The 22,330-nt window shown below is 39.5% G+C and overlaps 2 protein-coding genes across 2 annotated transcripts; one reads left to right on the forward strand and one right to left on the reverse strand.

The window, feature by feature from the left end:
- Positions 1 to 538: 538 nt before the first annotated feature.
- Positions 539 to 6,548, reverse strand: klhl6 (kelch-like family member 6). Its single transcript, XM_080902746.1, has 7 exons — positions 6,197 to 6,548; positions 5,951 to 6,116; positions 4,050 to 4,499; positions 3,718 to 3,955; positions 3,103 to 3,305; positions 1,285 to 1,498; positions 539 to 1,066 (listed from the first exon to the last, which is right to left on the reverse strand). The coding sequence occupies exons 1-7, from the start codon at positions 6,451 to 6,453 to the stop codon at positions 768 to 770; spliced, it is 1,827 nt and encodes a 608-aa protein (XP_080758872.1). The 5' UTR covers positions 6,454 to 6,548; the 3' UTR covers positions 539 to 767.
- Positions 6,549 to 10,312: 3,764 nt separating this feature from the next.
- Positions 10,313 to 19,639, forward strand: LOC308409614 (immunoglobulin superfamily member 2-like). The gene is made up of 11 exons (XM_080902494.1): positions 10,313 to 10,494; positions 11,749 to 12,123; positions 12,241 to 12,657; positions 12,795 to 13,202; positions 13,393 to 13,758; positions 14,580 to 14,945; positions 15,436 to 15,807; positions 15,908 to 16,291; positions 16,417 to 16,830; positions 17,597 to 17,989; positions 18,079 to 19,639. Exons 1-11 carry the CDS (start codon positions 10,422 to 10,424, stop codon positions 18,273 to 18,275), a joined length of 3,765 nt encoding a protein of 1,254 aa, XP_080758620.1. The 5' UTR covers positions 10,313 to 10,421; the 3' UTR covers positions 18,276 to 19,639.
- The last annotated feature ends 2,691 nt before the right edge of the window (positions 19,640 to 22,330 follow it).

The following is a 22,330-nucleotide window of genomic DNA, read 5'->3' on the forward strand; positions in this document are numbered from 1 at the left end:
CCCATCTAAATGTTTCCGGTACCTTGGCGCGACAACGGTGACAATGAAACGCAGGTGGTTTTCAGGGCCCGTTAAAGAAGAACCAGGAAATAAATACGGCCAATGGTTCGTCTTTAAAAATATATGTCTTTGACTGTTTTCGTGTCTTAACAGTCGCATTGTTTTGACTTTCACAAAAAGTGTGGAACTCTTAATAACGACATGAGTACTTTTCACCACTTGATGGCAGCACTCACAAGGAAATGGATTACAGGTTCTGTTTGACATGTCAGTGTATTTGTTGATACGCAGGTAACCTGTGTTGCGTTCAAATACCATTGCATTTAATAAATCAGCATTAAAGTGTAGAGTTCAGAGTTAGTTTGCTAATTGAAAACATAAAAGGAAAATCCAAAAGTTACTTTAATTGCTTTTGCATTGCTCTTTCCTTCATTTGCAACTTTAAATTTCTCTGGCAGTTAATAAGAAACTTATAAGATAATGATTTAGCAAATGTTTAATTTCGTTTTTGTGTTTGTAGACTTATTTTGACCTGTTGTGAGGTTGTAATCCACACTTTTCTGAGAAAGCTTAACTACAAACGCAATGTTTTCAAAACATCATAGTCTTTAATTTGTTACAAAACGGTAACAAAGATAAAGTAAACATTGTAATGCATGCAAAAAACCCCAAACATATTTCTTATCTTTGAACATGTTTTTACTCTTCATGCATAATCCTACAACCACTCTTAGCACCAAAATAAGTCCTGTTCACAGACGCCTGTGTCATTGGCTCTCTGAGGCAGGTGTTATTCTGTGTATATGTGTGTAGGACTTCATGAGGGTCACACTGCCATGGTGCGAGACTCCCATTGGTAAAACACACTCCTCTGTCAAAACCCCTCGGGCGACATCCCAGCACATCACTGTGGAGATGACTTGGTTTTTGTTATCTCTTCCTCCAGTGATGAAAAGTTTGTTGTTACAGGCAGCGATAGCACAGCTTGCCCTCTCCCCCAGACGAGTCACAAGGGTCCAGGAATCAGATAGAGGAGAGTAGCAGTACATGGCATGCATGGCACCACCTGAGACCACAAAGAGAATTGGACAGATATCAAATTAATATACTATATCAGTACGCAGAATCATAATAAAAGTCTGAAAATACATTAAATATATCAAAACCAAAAGCAGTCGTGATGGAAAAGGCTCATGTCAATGTTACTGCAATATTCTAAAAGTTACATATAAATACCATTAACATTAAGTAAGTAAATGTACTTAGTGGGATTTGACAGCTTACCAACTACATAGATGCAGTTCTTGAATGTAACAGCATTAGTGCATTTAGTTTCAATGGGTATGGGTGCTTTCAGTTCCCAGCCGCCTGTCCCTGGCTCCCAGCATTGGACCCTATCGGTGGCCAGCTTTCCATTCGGCCCACCACCAATCACATAGATCCATCTGTCAAAGCTTGCAGCAGCAAATGAGCTCACACCTACTGCAAGAGGTGTCACCTGCAGTAAATAAGAGGCGTATATAAGTATGTCTGAATCAAAACAGTAAGGCAATTTAAAAAGCTAAAAGATCTAAACAAAAGACGCTAACTTAAAAATTATGTTAGCTGCAACTGATGATAGAACACCACAGGCAGGTGAAAGTCCAAAACTGAAAACTTTACTTTCAGGCTGGAGATCACACATAAGTCAGTTATTGAGGTAAATAAAATAGGAAAGAAACAGGCATAGGATCAAAAGTTAAATGGGATGGAATTTCTGAACAGGACAAGAAAACACATAGAATACAAATGCAGATAATAGCAGAAAAGCTGAACTCTCGAAAGTAACATAAGTAACTTATGTGACACGTGAGGTATAGTAAAACCTAAGTTCTAAAAAAACTGGGCCACTATGTAAATTGTAAATAAAAAAACGCATTGCAATGATTTACAAATAGCACAAACCCATATTTTAATGTTTAAACTGAGAGATTTTACTATTTTGTCAAAAAATATTTGTTTATTTTAAGTTTGAGCAACAGTTATCTAAAAAGTCCACAAATGCTGTAAAATGTAAATCTGAAAGAAGATTTTGCAACAAAATGGAAAATAGAAGAGACAAATTCCAATTTGAAATTCTTTTTAGAACATATGGGCGCTGTGACCTCTGACTTATCAGCACTCTGTTCAAAAGCCTTCATCTCTGATGGTATGCTGGGGGCAATAGTGGCTATGGAAATGGCAGCTTACACAGATTGACACATGTTTTAGAGCAAAGTGTCTCTTCCAGATAGCCTTTTTTTCACAGAAATTACTGCATATTTCAGCAAGACAATGCTAAACTGCAGCCTACAGCAGCATGGCTTCACAGTTGAAGAGTCAGTGTGCTGAACTGGCCTGAATGCAGTCCAGACCTTTTAGCAACTGCAAACATTTGTCAGATTATGAAATGAAAATTACGACAAAGAAGACCCTACACTGTTTAGCAGCTTTAACCCTCTATCAGACAAGCGTGGAGGAAAATTTTTTCCTTAACATCCCAACACTGGTGTCCTCAGTTCCCAGACATTTACAGACTGATGTAAAGAGAAGAGGAGATGCTACACAATCACAAATCTCCTTGCCCCAACTTTTTAAAAACACGTTGCTTTCATCAAATATGTTGCTTTTGTGAAATTCCAAATAATTTTATTTTTATCTCAAGATCTTACATGTCATAAGTTTAAACATGCAATATGTTTTATGTGTTCTGTTGTGAATAAAATGTGTTATTATGAGAGTTGCAAAAAATCAAATTCTGTTTTTATGTATGTTTTCCACACCTTCCCAACTTTTGAGGGGAACTGGAGTTGTATATACTGCACTAGGTTAAAGAAGAATATATTAGATGAGAAATCGCTCATCGAAGATGGTGGTGCAGAAAACTGGGAGCAACACTCAGAGTACATGATAAAAACAAGACTGTCCAAATAAAACAGATTTGAAAACATGAATTAAAATGCTTTTAAAATGCATTAAAATGCTGCGCAGGTTGAAGTTGTTGGTAATTCCTTTTTGCTTACTTTTTATTAGGAACTACAAACTATACCCTTCACATATATACAGTACATATATTGTGTTTACCTGCATCCAGCGATTATGAAAGGGATCATAGGCCTCAACACTAGAAAGCCTCTGAACTCCATCAAACCCTCCCAGTGCGTACACTTTCCCACAATGAACTGCCATCTTGTGTCTCCAGCGCCCAGTCGACAGGGGCTCGATTTGGATCCACTTGTCCAGGGCACCATTGTATTTCCAGACATCATGCTGTGTCTCCTTACCTCCTACAGCAACAAGACCATTAGAGACAACTGTGATTATCTGTACAAATATTGCATTCATTCCAAAATACTGACATATCACCAAGTCTTTAGTAATAACTCTGCATAAGTTATCATGCTGTTTAAAGATGGAGAAATCCTGCGTGCTAGTCATAGCATTTACAGTCTGCGTGTTCCACTTAACTAGAACTGTCAGTTCCTGCGTTGGGAAACACCTAAAACCACAGCAACTGTTAGAGCAGAAATAATGTCACGACTTCCTGTTGTTTTGTTTTGTTCATACTATAAATTCCTAAATTCTCATTACATTTGAATACCAGTGAAGTGCACACTTCACGGGTAATAACAACAAGGAGCAATCGTCACAATTTCACAAGTGAAGCCTTTCTATGAAAAAAAGAATATGTTCACTCACCAGATATGTATACTTCATTGTGGAAAGTGACACAAGCAAATTCCACCCATTTTCTATTTTGGGACTCGTCCTCTAACTCTGTCATTGGCATCCTGGCGACCTCCAGGCGGCTGCGTCTGAGAGGGTCCAAACATGTGACAGTGGAAATGAAGCGTTCGTCTTTGGTGCAGCCTCCAATGATCAAGAATACTTCTGACAGAAAGTGCTGCACACGTGGTTTGGTTCGTTCTGAGACCACCTGTTAAAAAGGTCAAACATATATGAAACTTGGACATGAGACAAACAGTGATTAACAACAATAAAACACAATATGCCCAGCGGTTTATACTGACCTCCCTGCCAGAGAGATGATAAATTCGGGCCTCTTGCAACAAAGGAAAAGCTTCGCTGCACCGTCGTATCAGCTCATCTGACTCCACTTTCTCAACAAAGTATGCCGGCTCCAGCAGCGGCAACCGTACGTGCGTAAGCAACCTGGCCAGTGAGGGATAGCGTTCATCCTGCCGGGCTCTCACCCAGTGCATGAGTGCTTCAAAAACACACTCCTCACATTTCACATCCAGGTCATCCCTCTGCAGGATAGTCTCCAGAGATTCCACTGGCAGCTCCAGGAAGTCCTGCTGCTGGACCACTTGAGAGAATTGAGTAGTAATATAGTCCTGAGCTCTGGCGCGCAGGGCTGACAGGGCATGTCTGTCAGCCAGATTTAAGATGCCAATACAGGTGTCTAGCTGCATAGACTTGCTGAGAAAGCTAGAGCATGCATCTACCACACGAAGGAACTAAAGAGACAAAAAGAACAAAGGCATCGGTTAAAGCTATTTGTAGCTGATTAAGCTGCTCCAAATTGGCAATTACAGCTATAGTTGGATTTTAAGGGCTTAGAATTTTCTTGTTGGTAAACTGGCTGTAAATCAATTCTGTCCCAGTGCACTTCCTTTGTAAGCGATGGGGGACTTTTTCTGCAAAAAAATGCCTTCTAAAGTATAACACAGTCAAACATTTGTATGCAGTGAGTCCTCAGACGTCTGTCAGCGTCAGACCAAACAACTGTTTTCTTATTTGCAGCAAGAAAACAATCCAACAGTGGACAGTAATAGAATTTTGGACTAAAGAGGCCCACAGTTTTCCCCGGTGCCCACTTTGCTTATCTAATTGCCATAGCCTGAATTTATATAAGCTTTTGAAAACCTGCGTTTGAAATTCAACAGATTCGCTGTGGATATTTTTATCTATCACTTGCAGCAAAAGCATTCACAAAGCTCTTTCACAAAGCCAGTATAAAATGAGATACCTGATTAGTTTTTTTAAGGATATAAAATAAAATAAAATTTAGCCTCATACGATAATCTTAACCCTAACTCTTAACGTGATCTTAACCTTGCTTCTTAGTTACGCTGACAATCCAGCAAGAGTGCCTGAAGAAATTATCATCAAAATTTAACACCCAAAGCGTTTTTGCAAAAATAGAAGCACACAAACACAAACACCTGCCTCCTCTGCAGTGTGGCACAGCTGTGTAGTTAATTTAAGCCCTTATGGAAAAATGATCCTGAGTGTAAACAACTGACCAACTTTCACTTCCCTCTTAGCAAAACCAATTTCTCATCCAATCATGTGTTTGTTCCCTTTACGCAAGGAAAAAACTGAAGTAAGAAGCTGATAGCAGTTTCAAAAATTTAATTACAGTTCCACATCACAACACCAAATCCATCATCCCGATTAGAAATAAATGGTTTGCTTTCTGCTGCTAACTCAGCACGAGGCGTCTTCATTCCTTTGATGGCCTATTTGTTCCAACTGACTTTACATGCAGGTGGTTAAAATGTAACAGATATAAAAAAGTTTGTATGAACCGATGGTGTTGATGGTTTAAAAATTCATTGAAAGAGATCGTTTGCTGCCAAAAGCCTTTTTCAAGTTAAACTCGACTAAAACAACTTTCAGTCAGATTAATTATAAATTTTATGGTTGATTTATTTTATGGACTTAAATTCAAGCTGTGCTGCCTTTATGTGAAAAACATGTTAAGGTCAAATGTCTTTGTAAAAAATGGTTCACTTGGTCTTTAAAGTCTAAATTCACACCTCGATTTGTAGAACTTTTTTGCCTCCGCTGTTTGATTTCACTACATCTTTACATTGGTGTTAAAAATGTCAATGACCTGGCACCAGACAATGATTTTGCAAAAAAAACCCTGATTGAGCAACAAAGATCAGTTAAGCTGATTTACCTGAAACTGACTGGCAGCCTCGAGTATTCTCTGGACATTCGAGTGTGTGAGGAGAGCTCGGCTGGTGTAGGTATACTCCAAGAGACAGTGCATCGTCCCGCTGTCCAAACCTTTCATTTCCACACGTTCCTCATGACTCTCCTTGAGACCGCTGCAAAACATTGCCCTGTAGAGACCGGCCATAATTTGTGAGTAAAACAAGTAGGCCCGAGATCACGACACAGTTAAGACCAGATGATGATTTACCTGAAGTAGTGACTTGCAGCCGCCAGAATCGCTCTATGGCAAGCGAAGTCATGACCCTGAACGCGCAGTGTCACATCAGTCAATTCTCTGTTCACTCGTAGGGTTTCCATCCCTTTCTGGAGCTCCATGGGCAGACCTCCATCTTCCCAATGTAACTCACTTGGTCCTGTTACATTCCCTTTCTCCTCGTTCACGTTGGACTCCTCAGCGAGAAGCAGCAAAGGACAGTCTGTAGTCCTCTCCAGTGTGTCACTCATCTTTCAAACCAGCAGAGCTTCAAAACTCCCTTTCTGCAGAAGAGCAGCATGCAGCCACCTTCAGAAACACCTGCACACGCAGCCTAAATAGAAAGTGAACAAACATGTGTGGTTTACGCTTGCAGCAGTTCTTTTGCTTTGAGAAGTGGATTTGTGTTTTTTCCTGTCTTCTTCATACTTCCTATTCCTGTTCTGTAAGGGACATGCGTATGCATAACACTTCCCCTTCGTCTTCAGCTGAGTAAATTTCTCTCTAAGCTAGACAGTTTTTTTTTGCCTTTCTTTGTTTTGTTTTTTTCACAGACAATGATGGCAGGTCTCTTCTATGAAAAAGATGAGTGCAAAAAAAAGAAAAAAGAAAAAAGAGAAAGAAGTCTGCTCAGCAGCTTAACTTAGGTGGGATAAAAGTATTTCATCTCAAACATAAGCGGAACGCTCCTGTGAACTCCTCATCTTGAGTTTTCTTGCATCACGCCATCACACTGGCGCCATAAGTCCAAGTTTAATTAGAAGGCTACCTTTTTATGTCTAAACCAGCAGGTTGTATCATGCTGGGAAACATGAAAGATGACGTGCTTGTCTTCCCATACGTGAGAAAGTCCCTCAAACCCCTAGAGGCATTCATTCACGACCATTTTGACGTATGCCAGTCTAAAGAACTCCGTGGTTGCGTAAGTTTGTGATTCATCAGAAGAGGAGCCTTAGATTGTGACATTTTACCAGATTTAGAAGCCTGAGACGGTAAAAGTGTCTTGGTAAACACAGCAAAAAGCCGAAAAACAAAACAAAAACCCCCACATTGTTTTATGTTTTTGTCCTTAATTACTATTGACAACAAAAAGGCAGCACTCTGCCCTCCAATATACATTTTATGTATTGGTATTGTGCAGTCATTCAAATGCAAAGTAGTAAGATAAACTCACTGGTAACTGAGTAAGATGCATTTTGCTCATTCTGGGTTGGACCTCCTCTCTGCCTTCATAACTGCCTTGATTCTTCCTGTAGATTCAACAAGGTGTTGGAAACATTCATCAGAAATTTTGGTTCATACTGACATGATGGCACTATCCTGTTAGAAGCAGCTATCACAAGATGGTCACATTGTGGTCATGAAGGTATGGACATGTTCAGCAGCAATACTCAGGTAGGCTACAACATTTAAATGATTTTCATTTGGTAGTAAAGGGGCCAAACTGTCCCAAGAAAATCTCTCCTGCATCATCACACCTCCAGCAGTGTAAACCGTTGATACAAGGTAGGATAAACCCATCTTTTCATGTTGTTTATGCCAGATTCTAACCCTACCAGCAGACTCATCAGACCAGACAGCATTTTTTTCCCCATCTTCAGTCTTTGTAAACTCTAGACTCAGTTTCCTGTTCTTCACTGACAGAAGTGGAACCTTGACACGTTTGATATGTTATGCGTTCAAGTTGCTCTTATGCCTATTTTGGTTGTAACGAATTGTTCCTGTCATTTCAAAGCAGGTCTGACATTCTCCTCTGACCCCTGCCATCAAAAAATACATTTTCACATACAAAAAATGTGTGGTTGATGTCTCACTGGATCTCTTCTCGTTTTCTGACCATTCTTTGTAAATGCTAGAGATGATTTTGTGACAAAATCCCAACAGATTAGCAGTTTCTGAAACACTATAACCATGTTCAAAGTTACTCAGATCATATTTTTTCTCATTCTGATTTGTTTGGTTTGTTCATAGTTTGTTTGTTTGTTCAAGTATTTTTAAGCAATGGTTATATAGTCCTTCTTCAGCTCTTTAAAAGTTTTTTTCTCCTTTTTTTTTCGACATGTTGATGTTTTTCCACTCATTTTTAGCCCAGTCTTTGTATCTGACCATTTTCAGAGCATTTCTGACAAGTTTGTTGAGCCACTTGACTTCAATGAATCACTGAAGCATTAAAAAAAGGAACTTCAATCAGTGTTGTGTCTACACAACAATGCTTTATTTGTCCCCATTTGCTTTAGTTGAAGACAACATCTTTTAACAGGCATAAAATTTTGTTTTTGCACCAACAAAGTGATTCTAAAAGAGATATCATATACCATATCATATACCATATTCCATATCTCACCATATTGTGTAGTATGTCTTTAAAACCTTTAGGGAAAACAGGACAAGACTAAAACTTGCGACACAAATGAACCTTATTTGAAGATCATATCTTAACAAGAAAAAAGTCCAGGGGTGAGGACCTGGAGGACCTGCCACAAAACCTGAAAAATGCATCTGGCCCTTCACCTAGTCATCTACTGTTCATTGAAACACCATCAGAAATGGTATCTTTGAAGGGTGGATGTCAAGAAGCCATTCTTAAGGAAAGGAAACAGGGAGAAAAGGCTGAGATATTTCAAATTACACAAGAACTGAACTGAAAATCAGTTGCAACATGTCATATAGAGTGATGACTCCAAATTTGAAATTTTTGGTTAAAAGCTGTAAAACAGTAAGTGTTATACATGTGTCATTACACACATCTGTAAAACACTGTGGAGGTTTTGGGGCTGAATTTCAGCCAGTGGTGTTGGGAATCTAAAATTGTTAAAATTGATGGAATTATGAACAAAAAGTTCACTGTCAATGCAGTAAAAGTCATGGACTGGCCTCCCCAAAGCCCAGACCTGTACATTACTAAAGCAGGGATCATCTTGATACAGAATGGAGAAAAAGGCAGAACTCTATTTATGACCTTAAATACAATATTACCATTTATCTTTGCACATGAATACCTTCCTGCACCTATCTGTCATTTTCCAGTATATACCACAACAACCATCAGCATAATATTGGCCACTTTGGGATGTTGTTAAAGAAATGAGGGGTGTTTTAAAACGTATGCACAGTAATGCACCTAACAAAGTGATGGATGAGTGTAGATTATAACAAAATACTTTATTAGTTATTAATAAGCTACATCATGGCATCATTTTCCCCCACTGTTTTTGAATTCACAATAGTCATTCTGGATTGAAATATCACTTATGGGCTTCTTAAATCCTGTATTTCTTCTGCATACATCATTAAATTTTCTTGTTTGTATGAACTTGATAAAATGTTTACCCCTTCTCTTTCTTAGCTTGTCTCTATTATATCAAACGTTTTCCACCATGTTTAAACGGTCTAAATGTTGAAACGCTGATTTGACTGTGTAGAACTGTACGTCTTTCTGGTCTCCACCAGATGGCAATATTGCGTCATTAATCTACAGGAATGTTCAAACAGACGCATTCACTGTTTGCAAAAACTGGGTCAAACTCAGATGGGGACTGTTAAAGGGTCGTTTCTAAGCAACGCAACTTGACCGCAACCACGTTATCTCACAAGTCGCCTATGCAACAATATGATCATGCTATGAAAATATATTTTAAAGGAAGTCGATGAATAATCGAAAAGTTACATATGTTTTCCCAAAAAGTTCATTCCGTCCATCTGGAAGTCTCATCTCAGTCGCAGCTGACTGCAGGTTTCCCCCCAACCTTGTAAACAGTATAGCTCTGCACAATGACTGAAACTAGCACCAAGTTTCAGTCATTATGCAAAAGTTGAGACTGAAGAAATCGCTTGGGTGAGTGACAAAACGTTTCTCCCTCTGAAAACGCTACATAGAAATGAACAGAATGAACGGTTTGGTGACCCACTTATGAGCCCGCTCGGCTTAAGGTTGTCTAACCACGCGTGTAACCATCCAATGTTTCGATCGAGGATGGAAAAAAAAACGAGCGATGTTACTGATCTCCACCAATCCACCTCTACACATACACAAAAGTCATGAATAATGTGCAGTATGCAGGAAATATCTCAGACTTCCTCTTGCTCTAGGTCACCGACAGGAAACATAAACCACTTTAACAAGTGTGAAAAGACACAGGCAGATTTTCACACAGACTAAGAACTTGATCACAGAGGCTATGCCGAGGACGTAAAGTGCTGAGCCTGAAGCTGAAGGTTCATGATGAGTTGTTTCCTGCTCTCGGTTTGGAGGTCCAGTTTGATTCTCTGCCTGGGTCAGCTTTTGCGTTGTGGTAAGTGGTACACTGGCTTCCTTTAGCTGGAGTGGATTCTAGTCAGTGACCTCGAGGATTCACTGGAGATGTCAGAATATTAACTGTGTTAAAGTAAGCTGTTGGTAAGAACACACTGTATGTCCATTTTGAATAGAATAAAAATATAGAATTACCATCAGTACATTTGCATGTTATGCTCATCGTCTTTGGTAAAGCTAAAATATTGTCTGTGTTGTTTGCGTCGTGATTTTTGAAAAGCTCCGAGATTAAACTCACTGATTCATCTCCTTTGGTGTCTCTATATTTAATATCAGTGTAATTGCTACACGAAAACAAATTAGCTCCGAATTATTTTCATGCATCATTTGCATCATGAAATAGGTAGCATAAATGTTTCATGGGTCTGGATTTTGACCCAGTGTTTTGTTTTTAAAGTGTGGAATTTAAAGTGTTCAATATTCCCCTTGTGTATAGGCTATATTATTATATATTATCCCCCTTGTAGTCTGAGTGTTTCCTCAGCTGCCCTCCTGTCGTTTAGATTCCATGTTTCCTCGTATTTCCCAGTTTAATTTGTTCAATTTTGGTTTCTCTTATTTTATACCTTTACGATCAGTGTTAATAGAAAGCTCACTTTATATTAACTTGTTCCTGCCTGTCAGTGTCTCCTGCATTGGGGTCCTCATTCAGTTTCACATCATCTGCAGGCTGCAGATCTTGACAAAATGTTTGCTTTCTCTGGGGAAAAAATATTTCCTACATGAAGGAAAATAAAGTGACTCAAGAAAACAAGCAGTTTTTACTTGGATGAAAAGAAGACGATTGTACACATTATTTGATTTAATTAGATTTCTATCACGGTCTGAATAGCACTCCTATCCTCGTAATCTTCGTCTAGACTTGTAAGACTACCTCAGACAGTTTGTGACAGGAACCCACAGTTTCCTTAAAAAGGAACTAACAAAAAACACAGTCACATGGCTGATTGTGGCCATCACCTGGAGGGTGAATATATCTTTTTTCAAAACTTGCAAACATTTTTTCTTTTTTTATCCGAAATGTCATAAAAACCATATTTTTGCAGAAAATAACTTAACAAATAAAAAAATATATAAATCTTTCTGAAAATATTGTGTATTCATTCTATCATTCATTTGTAACATGCCTGCAACATATATGTTAGATACTTTAATACTTATAAATACACAAGTGGCACTTTGAAGTTGCAGGATTCAGATGACTTCATTTGCGTTTTGTCTCTGCTTTACTCAGGAGAGGCCAGAGTGAAAACTGAAGTACAAGCTGGGCCTCTGTATCGTGTGTTAGGCTCTCCCCTCTACATCACCTGCAGTGTGAGTGGCTTCAGAAGTGAAAACACTGACAAACATTTTGAATTCCGTATGACGAAGCCTTCAAACCCAAACTTTGAGATCCAAATCATCAGTTCACATGAAGATACTTTTGGATATTCTTCTCACCTAACCCGTGTGAGAAAAAATGAAATTACTTTGAAACGCCTCTCACCAAACTCAGTCCGCTTCGAGATAAAAAGCCTGCAGAAAACTGATGAGGGGGAATATGAATGTACTGCAGTCAACTTAGAAGGTGCTTATGATGGAGAGTATTCTGATAAGACAGTCGTTAAAGGTAATCAATCACCATCCTGATTTTCAGTCATAACGCTTGAATGTGTCTTCATGTAGGTATGGTACAGATGATGTCAGAGCATTCATGACTTTTGATTTCTCTGATGTGGTTTCATAGTGATTGAATACTCCCTGAGTGTCTCATCATCTGCTTCCACACCACTGAGCTTAAACGAGGGTGAAGCTCTGACTTTAACATGCCTGGCCTCTAGCAGCACCAGCCAGCACACCCATCTGTCTGTTGCCTGGTATCTCCATAAAGATGGACAGGAGGACGCTCAGCCTATCATTTCTCTGAATAGAGATTTTACACTGAGCCCAGGCCAGGGGTTTGAAAGGCGTTACCAAGCAGGTCTCATACGCTTAGATAAATGGGGAGAAGCCTCGTACAGCCTAAAGATGGCTGAGGTTGAGCCATCAGACCAAGGTAGGATCTACTGCCAGGCTCAGGAGTGGATCCAAGATCCTGATGGCTCCTGGTACATCATCATACAGAAGAATGCAGAAGAAATGACCCTGACAGTTAAAGCCACAGGTTGGAAGCATTTCATTGATTTTGCTTAGCCATGCTATATTAAATTACATGTATTGATCAGCACATTAATGTTAGACAACTGCCTTCATGATTTAATGTGTGGATGTCTCACCGTTTTAATTTTTTATCTTGATTAGAGGTGGTAGAGCCATCGTCTCCGTCTCTGGCAGTGGAAATCTCAGCACAGCCGGCAGCGCTGCAGGAGGGGCAGGAGCTGATGCTGTCCTGTAATATAAACACACAGGACGTGGAGAAAAGATTCTTCTCTGTAGCATGGCTCAAGGGAAGTGTGGAGCTGGCCCGCATTGGTCCCACAGGCGTTCTCACTGTGGCACCGGAGTACAGTGTTCGACAGAAAAATGGAGAGCTCAGAGCCGCCCGAAGCGGGAACAGAGATTACCGTCTCATCTTAAAGCCTGTGAGAACTGAGGACCAGGGAGAGTATATCTGTACAGTCTGGCCTCAAGAGAGAGGCCAAGATGATGCTTTTATTGAAGGAGAACCCAAAGACTCCAGCCCACAGCGGGTCAGCGTCTCAGCCACAGGTGTGTCAAAGTGAACACATTCCGGGTTTAACTCTTTTCCCTTTTTCATTGTTCATTTTATCTGTAGTTATTAAGGATTACACAAGGTGATTTTTCTTATTTGTTTTTACTGTTAGTGAAATTTAATTATTTTATTATTAACGTCTCAAACACAGCAGTACTATTTGTCTGTTGCCTCATCTCCTCACAGAAAACAGGCTGACAGTCAAAATGCAGCAGGCTGTAAATGTGGCCGAAGGGGGCGGGCTGCATCTCTTCTGTAAAGTGGATGGGGTTCAAGGTCAGCTCTCTGTCACCTGGCAACTCAAATCAACACCAACGGCCCCGTTCACTGAGATCATCAGTATAAGTCAGGAGGGTGTTACAGAGATAGCAGAGGAGTTCGTTAGTCGCAAAGTGAAGGTGATGCGTCCAACTACTGACAACTTCACCTTAGAGCTTGATGAGGTCACACTGTCTGATTCAGGAGTGTACCAGTGTGCTGTGTCTGAGCGCAAACCTAACAGCAAGACTCACAACCAGGCACAAACTACCACTGTGACAGTGACTTCTATAGGTAAGATGTGTCTGTGTGTTTGTGTAGTACAAACTATGTAAGATATGATATTACCTTCATTGTAACAGGTGTTTCTCCCATAAATTCTAACACTTCTTTGTTAAACTACACTTCAAATATTACAGCAGAAATAGCAAAGTAAAAAGTGGATTTTGGTCAGCTTGACTATTAATCTGTTTACTTGTAGATATATTCATTAAACCATTTAGCCCATAGTAATATATTAAAAGATAATGGCATAAAAACACCCGAAACATACTGTACTGATATTGAGAGTCTTAATGTAATCCTTTGGGAACCCTTCTTTTGTTTACTGAACAACATTAAATCAAACGTTACATTTCCCCACAGGAAATCTAGATGGAATACGTCTACAAAGCAAAATCATGTTGTTTAGTGGATTTACTCTTTGTATCATCATAGGTCAAAATTTTAGGTTTCCACATCTCAACACTCAACAATCAGATTGCACATTTATCACCAGCGAGCAAAAAATATTTTGTTTTATGTATTTTTTTAGCTGAATTGTGAGTGCGGCTTTCAGAAAACAAAACTGTCTTCAGAATGTTTGACTGAACATTATGTTTTGTAGCATTTCAGCCCCAGGGTTTGTCATAGTGAACACACACACTCAGTTATTCAGGGTTTATTTCACTTTCCTTTTTACATTGTTGATTTTACCTGCTGTTATTAAGGCTCACTTGTAGTTTCAAAGTGTTAGTTTTCTTATTTATGTTTTTGCTGTTTGTAAAATTACTTTTTCTATGACTATCTTCTCAAACACAGCAGTACTATTTGTCTCTTGCCTCATCTCCTCACAGAAAACAGGCTGACAGTCAAAATGCAGCAGGCTGTAAATGTCACCGAAGGGGGCGGGCTGCATCTCTTCTGTAAAGTGGATGGGGTTCAAGGTCAGCTCTCTGTCACCTGGCAACACAAATCAACACCAACGGCCTCGTTCACTGAGATCATCAGTATAAATGAGGAGGGTGTTACAGAGATAGCAGAGGAGTTTGTGAGTCGCAAAGTGAGGGTGATGCGTCCAGCTACTGACAACTTCACCTTAGTGCTTGATGAGGTCACACTGTCTGATTCAGGAGTGTACCGGTGTGCTGTGTCTGAGCGCATAACTAATGGCAAGACTCACACCCAGACACAAACTACCACTGTGACAGTGATTTCTATAGGTAAGGTGTGTCTGTGTGTTTGTGTAGTTACCTACATTACAACAGGTTTTTCTTCTTATTGAGTGTTTTGATTTGTTTAATAATAAATTAGCAAAGTAAATATGTGGATTTTGATCTGCTTGGCTATTGATCTGTTTATTTGCAGATATGTCCATTGAACACTTTAGCTCATAGTGATATGTCACAAGAAAATGGTAGACAAATATCCAAAACCTGATATTCAGATCTTGTCACCGTTGGGAATCCTTCCTTTGTTTACTGTACCCCTGCAATTAAACCAAACTTTACATTTACAAGCAATGTTCTTTGCTTTTACATAAGAAATGAAGGGTGACATAACAATAGCCATATTGTGTAGACCGAGAAGCCAGTTGTGGTTTTGTAGCCATGTATTCACATCTCCTTTTTGCTTTCAACACTAATGATTGCTTGATCACCAGCTTCTCCTTTCTTACTTGCTGTCACTGACTATTTTGGATTTTTGTGTTAGACACGCTGATGGGAGTGTCTCTAAGCAGTCGCAACACTCAGGTGACTGTTGGAGAAAAATTGGAGTTGATGTGCCGGGTCAAAGGTCCACACATGCCGGTAACAGTGACTTGGAGCGTGCAACGTGAGGCTAAAACACCAGACACCATCCTGACACTTTCCCCTGATGGCACCATCAGTTGGTCTGCAGATCAGAACCACTACCAGCTACGAGTAGAAAGCAGAAAAACTGAAGTCATGTACTATCTGCTGGTCATTGGTACCAGCCACAGAGAAGGAGGAAGCTACCAGTGTAATGTGTCTGTCTTACTGAAGAATGTACACAAGGAGTTGAAAGCATCCAATCAGCTTTCTGTGATAGTAAACAACCCAGGTACTGCCAGCTGCAGCCATTTTGGGGCGTCATTAAATAGAAAGAGTCATTTTTTCCCTGTTTCCTCAGAAAATAATGAAAATGTTGTCTCCTTTTCTAGTAAGCAGACTTGATGTGTCACCTATTCCTGCGTTGACAACAAACATGAACACTGACATAACAATAACATGTTCCATCGTCACAAAAACGTCTGAATCATCACTCTATTCTATCACCTGGCTGCATGAGGAAAATGCCGGAAATAAGACCATTGTAAGCTTGGACCGGAATTCCATAGTAACGGAATCCCAGGTGGACCTGCGTCAGCAAATCAGCATGAGGCGCAGCAAAGGACCCACTTTTGAACTGATTATTCGGCAAGCTCGAATCTCAGATAAAGGTTTATATACATGCAAAGTGGGCGAGTGGCTTCAAGATCCTCGTGGTGAATGGTATCTGCTCTCAACAGTGTCCAAAAGCACAGTGCTAACAATTACTGAGCCTGGTGAATACATTTATTTTTCATACTTCAGAAACATGTTCACATGCCATATACAGTTGGCACAAAAATAAATTAAACAGACCATTTAAAAATATATAACTTCATATTAATTTTTTTCCATTCTCTAGCCAACGACCTTCGTTTAGATAAGAAAGAGCAGCAGCTGACTGCCAAAGAAGGAGAAGAAGTCAAGCTCAACTGTAGCATCACCTCAGGAGCTTCTGGTTCTTCGGTTTTCTATCGAGTCATTTGGCATTTTGCTGCACACAGTTCTTCTTTGAAGAAAGCCTCCCTGGTGGAGCTTGATCACACCGGCCTGGTGAGTTACCCAGAGAACAATGACACCAGAGGCCTGCAGGAGCGGCTACGCCTGTCCAGACCCACTGAGAAAAGCTTTTACCTAAGTATTCAGAAAGCCCATGAAGAGGATAGTGGAACCTACTGGTGCCAAGTGGATCAATACCAGCTGGATAATGAAGCTCACTGGCAGCTGAAGGCCTCAGACAGTGGTGGTGCTATCAAAGTCAGTGTAAAAGTAACAGGTATGATCACAGTTTTAGAAGTGTTCTGTTGGGCTCCTAATAGTCTAGCTATTTTGTGAGGTGTATGAATTAAGGATACTTGTAAGCACATTTTAAACCAATTAAGAAGCGGGTGATGTGTTTCCCTTAGTTACAAGTTCTGTGTCAATCCATCTGACCCTAATAGTGGTGGATGACATCAAACAAGACTTAAGTTTCAATCTTAAATTCAAGTCAAAAGCTCGTGCTTCAGGCCTTTTCTAATTCTGGGTCTGTACAAAGTCATAGAGAGTTGACATCCCCAGAACAGCCATATGAGAGCACACAGCTTTGGATGTGAGTAAAGCAGCCCCAACCATCCACACTTGTGACTGGAGACCTTTAATGGAACTAGATGAACTTCAGTGGGCAGCCAAATATGACTCAAATCAAGATGCGTTTGCACTGTGAAGCATGCAAAGGTTTTTCTAGTCCCCTCACTGAATGAAGATGGAGCTAGAAATGAACAAGAGACTATCTTTAATCTTCTTGCTGTAACTTTGTATCAGCCATATATAATTTAGTGTTATCATCTAATTTAACTCTATAAAAAAGGAATCAAATGTAATTCCCAAAACCTTGACAAAATGTTCCACTCTTCTCAGTTGTCTTCTGGGCACCTCTCTTGTTTTGCTGTTGATTGTTTCATCTCTTCAAGCTCTCCCTTGTGTGTCAGTATAACTGAATTTCATTAGGTCTCACTGGTTACCTTAATAAACTAAAGGTTTGCTCTTGTCCTTTTTCACAGAAAACAATCTCTCTGTTTCAAAGAAAGATACAGCGATGAATATAAGCAGAAACCAGGATTTTACTTTCCCCTGTAACATCAACAAACAATCCAGCAATGAATCCAAGTTCCAGGTCACATGGTTTTGGCAGAAAGAAATAGAAACTAAACAGCGCCCCATATTCACAGTCTACAGAAACTCGACTCTACAGGACAGGTTTGGGGAGAATGTTCGCCTGAGATACGACCACCCTGACCCCAGCCAATTCAGCCTCACCTTCTTGAACCCTGGTCCTGATAATAGTGGCCTGTATTTCTGTGAGGTAGAGGAGTGGCTGCCTTCTCTGTCTTGTGGGTGGAGAAAAGTTGCAGTGGAAAAGTCAGGGCATTTCAATGTCAGTGTTCTCACAGAAGGTAGGCATGTCTTAACACACTTAGTCATTTCTCTCAGTAAATATCACAAGATCATCTGAAAATACCTTTCTTTGTCTTCTTCTTTGCAGGTGATGCTAATGCCGTATCTGAATGCAATACAACAACCTATACAATCGTTATTGCAGTTCTCATCATTATGGTGGTGGTTATATTATTACTGATGTTCAAGGTGTGCAGAAGTAAAGGCTCACAAGGAAAAAACTCATCTTCATCTCTCTGGGCTGAATCAGTACCTATGAACAACAAACCCAGTGGAGACGATTGAACAGCAAAGACATTTTTTTTGGTTTCTTTTAGATATGATGCAAAAATATGTAAAATTTTCCATTTAAATAATTGTGTCCATTCATTTGTTTATAACATTCCATGAAGTAGCTCTGCTGATTTACTTTTAGTACAGGTAGGAAGATTTTTTTTCTTTAGGAGTTAATGAAACTACATTTAGAAAGGCAATTCTCATTTTATAGATACTTCTGCTCATTTTTAAGGCCCGAATGCACAAGCAGCTGAACTGTGGTGAGTCTGTGGCTTCACATCTGCGAAGACGTTGCAATGTAGCACGTTTCCATGCAGTTATAAGCATAAATTGTGGTGAATGTCTAACTAGTTCAGCAATTACTCAACCGGGAAGTGCTGTGGTAATGCTCAGAATGACTGTGTGGTCTTGAAATCCTGCTGAGTTGTCTATGTGGCAGACATTTAAATGTTAGATACTGATTGCCACAATGTTCTTAAGAATTTTCACGAGATACTTACTAATGAAACTTTTCCCTTTTTTGCTATTGTTACAAAATTGTTTTGCTAAAGCTTACAAAAATTGTTTGGTGATGACAGTATTTCTCATTTGCATCTGAGCCATGATGCACAGTGTTATATATGTGTGTGTGTGTTTCATTTATTTTATGTTTGTCACATGCAATCTAGTATTACATTTTTTTCATTGCTGTGGCTTGAAACAATAATTCTGATTTAATTTTTTAACTGAAGATAAAAGGCATCTAAAGAATAGACCTTGACAGTTCATCATTAGATAAGATACTGAATATCAATGGATTGTAAAAATGAACTGCACACATATGGTGGACATAGGTATTGGTCAGCCATTTAAAGCATTTTAATTCATGGTTATTCATCTTGCATTTGTCCCACTGGCTGTTAAGTTGAGTGTTACTTTTTATGGATTGTATTTCTCTATAAATTTTATTTTTTCAAAAGTTATAGGCTTGGGCAGGTCTACTGCCCCTGAAGGACTGCTTTTATGTTGATGTGAGTGCTTTCAAAGTGAAAAATAAAGTCAGCACTTTGACGTGTCAATGTGTCAAAATAAAAAATATATAAAAAGACATAAATAATAATAGTGTGTGGCTATGTAGGGGCTCATAGGATGCAATGTACTATATATGTGTGCTGTCTCACACTCTGTCATTCTTTCTCTATTTCACTCAATGTTTCCTGCATCACCCTCTATGAATCTTTAAAAGTCCATCTGTGCAAAAGACTAGAATTGAATCAACTTGTTGCCTTTCCTTTTCAGTGAACAGCTGAAAGAAAAGGAAGGCTTTTGTGTGGTGTTTGTATACAAGTTGAGGTAAAACTTGCAGTGTCGCTCTGAAAGATGTGAGAGACTAAAAGAGCACTTTATGGCAGACTGTAGTTCTCTCGGCCTCAGAGAGATGTGCTGTTTTGAATTTGTTGAATTTTACAAAGTGGTGGACTCGGCTCCTTGGTACAGCCTCCCCCTAAACGTTACTGTAATTTCACTTGCTTGTGTTGCCATGGCAATGACTGTCGGGGCAAACAAAAAACCCCAAAAAATTTGGGAGGCAAATCACTGCACAAATGTTGCATTGACGGATATGATTTTATATAATTTTATATGATAGAGGTCAGTGATATTAAAGCAGTAGGCTTACACATTTCCCCTTCTTTTCGTGGGAAATGACACTGAAAGAACACTGCTTTTACAAAAACAATGACTCTGTTTGTCCGTACCTGCATACACAAACAATGAGTAGATTTCATATGTCAGTTGTGCATGCTGCCTGTCTGGTTGTTTAGCACACTTAAATGGCAAAGTGCCAGGAAGAATATTAGTGCCACTTGTAATGTTGTGGATCCCGTGGCCTCACCTCTAGCACCACCATGAGGACATTTTTTGGGTGAAATGTCTAGATAACGTTGACGAACCCCTAGGTTTCCATCTAGCTCCAACAACAGGATGCAATATTTCTTTTCCATCGTGTTGGCAATAATAATAAAGACGATCTGATGGTTGTTAACTTCAGTACAGCTACTGAGTTTTGTGGTCCTTCGATATTGAGTCCAGAACCATCATCAGCTCAAGATTCCAGTGTTCAAGATCCTAAAACTGCAAGAAAAGAAATTCCAATTAGTCCAAAATATAAATGTCAGCAATATTCCCCAACATTTAGACTGCAAACATGTTAAACATTAAGTCTGCTAAAACAACAGCGTGTGAGCACTCATAGAAGGTGACTGCAGTTTCCTGAAGGAACAGAAGATGTCCGGGGAAACCCGCTGGTCCTTATGGGTGGCTCCAAACTGATTCCATAGCCTCTGGTTCACAGCCAAGATCTCCATCCCCCCCAATTTTCTTTAACCTCTTAAACCCCAAGCCTACCTGATCTCCTGCCTTTTGCCCCCGTATCAGGGGGCGTTGGGGCTTAAGAGGTTAATCAAATCTATAATTCTGGAAAACTTAACCCTTATTTCTTTCAATGTTTCTGTAAGTGTGTCTTTCACCTGCATTTTGAGCAGCAGCTTGATGTGACAATGAAACATGCAGGTCTGTGAAACACTGTAAGTCTCAAAATAGGACTTTAGGACAAAGAGATGATCTAATTGAGATGTAGGAATATCATATTGTTCAGTCTATAGCTCAAAAGAAGACTCAAAGTCCTAATGAAGCTAAGAAAAGGTTTCATGATACATGATACTACATGCAATTCACCCATTATTAGCAGGCTTCTGCTTAATTATGTGCCAACTTGAACGGGGAAAAAACTCCTGGTGTTATTTATGTATTGTTCCATAGGAGGTGTGAATAAATTGGGAATCTGTGCCATATATTACTTCTATAGATCCCTAGTTTCTGTTATGATTATAATCCATGCTGATTCAAACAGGGACGAAGCATGGCAGTGCAGGGAAAGGTAAAAACACTTTGCATCTCTAGCTGGTTTTCTTTTTTTGCTGCTAATTAAAAACATCACTGATTGGCATGTGGCCTGTAGAAGCTTCACGGTTTAGCCTACAGAGCATTTCTGGTTTGTTTGCAGTTTCTATTCTGTCTCATTCAGAGTGAATTTCTAATATTTTTATTCTTAAACACATGTCCTGAACAGTTTACACTAGAATACATTTTCTTTCATCATTTCAAGTCTCTTTTCTCTTAACCAGAATTTAATATGGTGAATACGGTAATAAGGATAGATGGATGTTTTCTGATTGATACTCACTTCATAAAATGTTTTTCCCCATACTACTTTCTGTATTTGTCTCACAAATGTGTATTTTGTTTAAGGACTAATACAGTCTCCTACCTAAAATACTTTCTTAGCATTTCTGTTGAATACATCCATTCATTCTCATCTGCATGCCCAATTCAGGGTCCTGGAGGGGCTGGAGCCTTTCCCAGCCACCACAGGGCGAGGTGTACCCTGGACAGGCCACCAGTCTGCAACAGTGCCAAGGTTTTTAAGAGTAGAAACTGCTGCTGTGAAGCTCTTTATGCCTTTTTTGAACATACCTAAGAATATTTTTTATGGCATCAGGGTAGAGAATGACAAACACATAAAACGTTATTTTGTTAATTTTATGAACATTTAAAAATAAAGTCCCCCACTATTTTTAAGTAGTCTGCAAATTAAAATGCCGATTTGAATATGACTGGATAAACTGTACGTCTTTATGTTCTCCACTAGGTGGTACTATTGCCTCATTAATATACAGCATCATTCAAACAACCACATTCAAGCTTGCAAAGTTTGCAGTAAGTGGCCGAATTTAGATGGGGTGGTCCTAAGCAGCATAATTAACTACTTTCTCTCAAGCTGCCTATGCAAGAATCTGATCAAGGATGTAAATGTCAATGTCAATGTCAAAAACGTGCATTACCTGCTGGGAACGCGCAAAGACATGAGTTTCGTTTGCACGAATTCAGAGGTGGAAGCGACTTGCTGTCTAGCAGGTTTTATTTTTAAGACATGTATTTGTAATGTCTAGCGGTGGTCAGTTTTGCCCTTCTCTCTCCCCACTTGTTTTGGGGAAGCAAGAAAAAAAAAAGAAGCCCAGTTGTCG

The sequence above is a fragment of the Rhamphochromis sp. 'chilingali' genome (genome assembly GCF_963969265.1).
Source record: "Rhamphochromis sp. 'chilingali' genome assembly, chromosome: 14".
In the NCBI taxonomy this organism is placed as follows: domain Eukaryota; kingdom Metazoa; phylum Chordata; class Actinopteri; order Cichliformes; family Cichlidae; genus Rhamphochromis; species Rhamphochromis sp. 'chilingali'.